Here is a 6,589-nt window from a genome sequence, read left to right on the forward strand (position 1 = left end):
GGGGGGCACCAGGATGTTAGAGATGTGGGGCATGGCCACAGAGAGGTTGGGGACCACTGCCTTCGCGGTTACAGTTGCCTGTACGGTCCTGTCCCAGCCGGCTCCCTTCCAGGCCGAGTAGGATGAGCCTGGCGAGCCGAACAAGCAAGGATGCCCTGTCCCCTTCCCTGAGGGCTGGGCCATCTCCTTGCCCTGCTAGGCATTCCAGTCGGCTGGCTCTCCAGGCCCACTGCCCCCCCCTCTCCCCCCCAGTTACCCCAAGGGAGACCAGCTGTGGCGTGGGGATTCCGCCAGATGTGAGACACACCCATCCCTCCCCTGGGAGTCTTCAGCTATTCTGAAGGCCACCTGAAGGTGCACGTGACTCGTAGAAAACAGCCCGGCACATGCCTGAGTGTTTGGGGCAGGCCTGAATGAAACCCAGGCCCCCTCCCGAGGCCCGTCCTCACAGGCCTGTCTGACAGTATGCCAGCTGTCAGGTGTGGAACCTTCTAGACCAGTGATGGCGAACCTTTTGAGCTCGGCGTGTCAGCATTTTGAAAAACCCTAACTTAACTCTGGTGCCGTGTCACATAGAGAAATGTTTTGATATTTGCAACCATAGTAAAACAAAGATTTATATATATATATTTTTTCTTTTTTAAAATATATTTTATTGATTTTGTACAGAGAGGAAGGGAGAGAGATAGAAAGTTAGAAACATCAATGAGAGAGAAACATCGATCAGCTGCCTCCTGCACACCTCCCACTGGGGATATGCCCGCAACCCAGGTACATGCCCTTGACCAGAATAGAACCCGGGACCCTTCAGTCCGCAGGCCGACGCTCTATCCACTGAGCCAAACTGGCTTCGGCAGATTTATATTTTTGATATTTATTTTATATATTTAAATGCCATTTAACAAAGAAAAATCCACCAAAAAAATGAGTTCGCGTGTCACCTCTGACACGCGTGTCATAGGTTCGCCATCACTGTTCTCGACACCGACAGAGGGTCTGCTGGGCAAGGATCAAGGTTGGTCCCTGAGCCCCAGGAGTTCTGATTGTCTGACTTTCTCCGGCTGGCAGTCCTGTTCACAGCTCTGGGTGGGTGTGTGGACGGTGGCGACGATGTCACAGTGTGGCGTGGCAATCAGGGGTTCGTGTGTGGGGCTTGGTACAGTGTTTGTCTCTCGGCCTCAGTTTTCTCGCCTGTCAAATGGGGTGGCTATTATCTTCAGGTTTCTGGGTGGGAGATGAATTGACCGAAGTGAGCACTGAATCAATGACGTGGTTGTTACTCGTGTCCTGGACGATCATCCCAGGACTCGGCAGTACTGTAGGAGTGATATAGGAAGTGCCGTGAGTCCAGAGGAGGGACAAGTCCTGCCCCCGTGAGGTGGTCAGGGCAGGCTTCCTGGAGGAGGTGTCTCACAGGCAGGCCTTGAAGGAGGGTGGGAAGTGATGGGTCGATCTGGGCCTGCCCTGGTGCAGAGAAGGAAGAGTAGCAGGTGATCGGTGAAGGGCAAGTCGGGTAGGGGTGGGAGCTGAGGGCAGGTGGCTGAGGGAGGCGTGGGTGGGCGGGCAGTGAGAACGAAGGATGGTTAATTTAATTTTTAAAAAATATTTTTATTGATTTCCGAGAGGAAGGGAGAGGGAGAGAGATAGAAACATCAGTGATGAGAGAGAATCATTGATCAGCTGCTTCCTGCATGCTCTATGCTGGGGACTGAGCCCGCACCCCAGCCGTGCACCCTAATTGGGAATGGAACCGTGACCTCCCAGTTCACAGGTCGATGCTCAACCACTGAGCCACACGGGCTGGGCAGGACGGTTGATTCTAAAAGGCAGAAGGAGCTGCTGTCCAAGAGGATGCCAGGGGCTGGTGGGATCCACCCACTTCTCCCCACCTCATTGCCGAGTGCTCACACCCCTGGGAGCCTGGGGACCCTAGATCTACCAGCTCCCCCCTTGTTAGCAGGATGTGATGAACCCCTGGGCATGAAGAACAGAACCATCCCTGACAAGCAGATCACGGCCTCCAGCACCTACAGGACCTGGGGCCTGAGTTCCTTCAGCTGGTACCCCCACTACGCGCGGCTGGACCAGCAGGGCAAGTTCAACGCCTGGACCGCGGAGAAAAATTCTGCCTCTGAGTGGCTGCAGGTAGGCCCGGCTCGGGGGTGGGTGTGTGTGTGGGGCGGGGGGGGGGGTGGGGGGGGGGGAGCGGGGGGGGGGGGGGGGGAGTGGGGGGGACCGCCAGGTCTCCGACCTCCTCACGGCCCAGGCTTCCGCTCCCCAAGAGGGAATTTCTGGAAAGTCTTGTTTGTTTGCTGTTTTCTCCTGCCCTGTACCCCACCTTCTTCCTGATTCTGTACGATCAGGGGGAGAGCAGGGGAGCTCGCTGCCGCTTCAACCGAGGCCTGCAGCCCTGGGGTAGAAAGGGTGTGTGTGTGTATATCTGTGTGTAGGTGTATGTCTGTGTGTATGTGTCTGTGTATGTCTGTGTGTATATCTGTGTGTGTGTCTCTCTGTGTGTCTCTGTGTGTATGTGTCTGTATGTATATCGGTGTGTGTGTGTCTGTCTGTGTGTATCTCTGTGTATCTGTGTGTGTGTGTCTGTCTGTGTGTATCTCTGTGTATCTGTGTGTGTGTGTCTGTCTGTGTGTATCTCTGTGTATCTGTGTGTGTGTGTCTGTCTGTGTGTATCTCTGTGTATCTGTGTGTGTGTGTCTGTCTGTGTGTATCTCTGTGTATCTGTGTGTGTGTGTCTGTCTGTGTGTATCTCTGTGTATCTGTGTGTGTGTGTCTGTCTGTGTGTATCTCTGTGTATCTGTGTGTGTGTGTCTGTCTGTGTGTATCTCTGTGTATCTGTGTGTGTGTGTCTGTCTGTGTGTATCTCTGTGTATCTGTGTGTGTGTGTCTGTCTGTGTGTATCTCTGTGTATCTGTGTGTGTGTGTCTGTCTGTGTGTATCTCTGTGTATCTGTGTGTGTGTGTCTGTCTGTGTGTATCTCTGTGTATCTGTGTGTGTGTGTCTGTCTGTGTGTATCTCTGTGTATCTGTGTGTGTGTGTCTGTCTGTGTGTATCTCTGTGTATCTGTGTGTGTGTGTCTGTCTGTGTGTATCTCTGTGTATCTGTGTGTGTGTGTCTGTCTGTGTGTATCTCTGTGTATCTGTGTGTGTGTGTCTGTCTGTGTGTATCTCTGTGTATCTGTGTGTGTGTGTCTGTCTGTGTGTATCTCTGTGTATCTGTGTGTGTGTGTCTGTCTGTGTGTATCTCTGTGTATCTGTGTGTGTGTGTCTGTCTGTGTGTATCTCTGTGTATCTGTGTGTGTGTGTCTGTCTGTGTGTATCTCTGTGTATCTGTGTGTGTGTGTCTGTCTGTGTGTATCTCTGTGTATCTGTGTGTGTGTGTCTGTCTGTGTGTATCTCTGTGTATCTGTGTGTGTGTGTCTGTCTGTGTGTATCTCTGTGTATCTGTGTGTGTGTGTCTGTCTGTGTGTATCTCTGTGTATCTGTGTGTGTGTGTCTGTCTGTGTGTATATCTGTGTGTGTGTCTGTATCTGTGTGTGTGTGTATGTGTGTGTCTGTGTATGTGTGTCTATGTATCTCTGTGTATCTATGTGTGTGTGTGTCTGTGTATATCTGTGTGTGTATATCTGTGTGTGTGTCTGTATACCTGTGAGTGTCTGTGTATATCTCTGTGTATCTGTGTGTGTGTGTGTATCTATGTGTGTATGTCTGTGTATATCTGTGTCTGTATATATGTGTGTGTCTGTATATCTATGTGTGTCTGTGTATATCTGTATCTGTGTGTGTGTGTGTGTATCTATGTGTGTGTGTCTGTGTATATCTGTGTCTGTATATATGTGTGCGTGTCTGTATATCTGTGTGTATATATCTGTGTGTATCTGTGTGTGTGTCTGTATATCTGTGTGTGTCTGTGCATATCTCTGTGTATCTCTGTGTGTATCTATGTGTGTGTGTGTCTGTGTATCTCTCTGTGTGCCTGTGTATATCTGTGTGTGTGTCTGTGTATATCTGTGTGTGTGTCTGTGTCTATATGTATATGCGGAGGGTGTGTGTGTGTGTCTGTGTATATCTGTGCATATCTGTATATCTGACTGTGTGTGTCTGTCTGTGTGTCTGCCTATTTGTATGTGTGTCTGTGTATGTGTGTGGGGGTGGGGGTGGGGTGGGGGGTGTCGATAGGGGAAGAGCCACCTCCACTGGCTGCCCCAGGAAAACCAGGCTGAGCCCATGGACGGCAGGCAGGGTGGAGGAGGCGCCCCCAGACAGGCACCTTGGGGCTTCCCTGCCTGAGCACAGAGCACTGCCCTCTGACACGCTGTCTGAGAACAGACCACAGGGCAGCCCCTGGGTTTCAATGAAATTGGGAACCACGAGAATTGCGAACACCAGAGCATCGCTCATGTCACAGACGCGGAAGCGGGGTCCTCGCAGGGTCAGGAGTTGCCTGGGGCTCCCCTGCTGGCTGGCAGTGGGTGGAGTTTGCACCCTAGGGCCTGGGGTTGCCTGTGTGGGCGCAGGTGGCCGGCTCCCCAGGATAGTCAGGGCCTGGATCAGGCCTGTCTCAGGGCCCCAAGGAGCACATTAGCCCGTGCAGCCGGGTTCTGTGCGGCGCTGCCTGCCTTTGGGCTCCTCAGGACCCAGGTCAGGCTGTGGTCAGCCCCGCCGGGGTCCCCGGGAGCACTTCATGCCAAGGAGTTGGCCGGGGCCCTGACTTTGAAATGTGAGCTCCGTTGCAGTGAATTGCCTCACTGACAAAGTTGGTGGCACTTACTTTTTATTTTTTATATTTTTATTGATTTCCGAGAGGAATGGAGAGAGAGAGAGATAGAAACCTCAATGATGAGAGAGAATCATGGATCGGCTGCCTCCTGCAGGTCCCACACTAGGAATCGAGCCTGCAACCTGGGCACGTGCCCTGACCGGGAATCGAACCGTGACCTCCCGATTCATAGGTCGATGCTCAACCACTGAGCCACACCGCCCGGGCATATTTATGCCCATTTTACAGATGAGGAAACTGAGGCTGTGAGGCCAACATCCTCCCTGACAAGCGGCTTTCCCCAAACTGTACTTCCTGTCTCAGCGTGTCTGCCTTTTTCCACTTTACCGGAAAGGGTGCAAGCGAAGAAAATGTGGTTGATTTTATTTTATTTTGTGTTTTTTCCCGCCCCCATAGATCGACTTGGGCTCCCAGAAGCAGGTGACCGGCATCATCACGCAGGGGGCCCGAGACTTCGGCAACATCCAGTACGTGGCGGCTTACAAGGTGGCCCACAGTAACGATGGCGTGAAATGGACCGAGTATAAGGACTCGGGGGCCGAGGGCAGCAAGGTGAGTGTCAGCCGCCCGCCCCTCGCCACTCCACGGTGCGGTGCCCTGCGAGTTGGGCCTCTGGGGCTCTGAGGGGGAGGGGGGCCACCCCTGGGGGACCTCTGAGGGGAGGGGGGCCAGCCCGGTGGCCTTCCTGACACCTTCTCTGTCTCTAGATCTTCCCAGGCAACTTTGACAATAATTCCCACAAGAGGAACGTGTTTGAGACGCCCTTCATGGCTCGTTTTGTGCGTATCCTGCCCGTGGCCTGGCACAACCGCATCACCCTCCGCGTGGAGCTGCTGGGATGCTCGTAGGTCCGGCTGATGGGACCGGATGGCCTGTTCTCCTGACCTTTTGTGGTCCTGCTGCCTCCTCCACCCACCGCCCGCCTGATTGTAGTGCCGTGGGGGGCGGGGAGAGGGGGGGAAGATGTCAGTCACCTCTCCCTCCCTCTGTCCTCCTCACACCTCACCTCCCACACGCCCGCCCCACCTCCCACCTGCCCCTGGCGCCCAGCCCTCATGCCAGGTGAGCCCCAGGCAATTCCTGGCCCGGCCAGGACTCCCTTTTCTACACTTGATCTTGCCAAAAGGCCGAGAGCCAACCCATGCCATGTTCTTAGGCGGTGTGGGAGTTGAGTAGGTCTGGGATTCCAGCCTCTGTCGCCAATAGCCCGCCTCCCACCCCCCACATTCCCATGGCCCTGGAGGAAGGGCCCCGAGGCGCCAGGCTGGAGCTAACGGACGCCTGCTGGAGCCATGATGCTGCCATTCCCGATGCCGCCACCCAGCCCTCTGACACTCCCACCCACCTCCCTGGAGACCCCTCTTGACCCTTGAGCTGTAGCCTAGAAAGACAGCAGGGGGTGGGGTGGGTCCATGGACAGACGGGGAGGAGGTGGGCGGGCCTGGGCGGCCCCCCCGAATGCACAGGCAACTTCCAAAATATATTTATGTCACTGCCTGGAGCTCTTGCTGCGTGGTTCTTCGTCCTCGTGCTGGTCCCCACCCTCAGCCTCCGTTTCCCCAGAGCCTCAGCGTGCTCCCCACCTGCCCGACTCCACGCCGCTTTCCAGCCGGAGGAAGGAGGAGGCTGCTGGGGACCCACAGGGGACCCGGATGCTGCCAAGTGGGCACAGGGCCTCCTGGCTGAGCGCACTGGTTTCGGGGAGGCGCTGGCGCATTGGCTCCCTGGGCAGGGGCCATCAGGAAGTGGCCGGTGGGGGCAGCGCAGGCCAGCGCCTGGTGATCTGGGAAAGGGG

At 54.8% G+C, this 6,589-nt stretch overlaps 1 protein-coding gene across 1 annotated transcript in view; it reads left to right on the forward strand.

Moving 5' to 3' along the window:
* The window catches only part of MFGE8 (milk fat globule-EGF factor 8 protein), a 37,080-nt gene extending 30,785 nt beyond the window's left edge, over positions 1 to 6,295 (forward strand). The window contains exons 8-10 of the mRNA XM_006756285.2: positions 1,961 to 2,145; positions 5,191 to 5,346; positions 5,502 to 6,295. Of these exons, the coding sequence (XP_006756348.1) occupies positions 1,961 to 2,145; positions 5,191 to 5,346; positions 5,502 to 5,642 (482 nt within the window). The 3' untranslated portion in view covers positions 5,643 to 6,295. The remainder of the gene's footprint in view (positions 1 to 1,960; positions 2,146 to 5,190; positions 5,347 to 5,501) is intronic.
* The last annotated feature ends 294 nt before the right edge of the window (positions 6,296 to 6,589 follow it).

The sequence above is a fragment of the Myotis davidii genome, unplaced genomic scaffold (genome assembly GCF_000327345.1).
Source record: "Myotis davidii unplaced genomic scaffold, ASM32734v1 scaffold954, whole genome shotgun sequence".
Lineage (NCBI taxonomy): Eukaryota > Metazoa > Chordata > Mammalia > Chiroptera > Vespertilionidae > Myotis > Myotis davidii.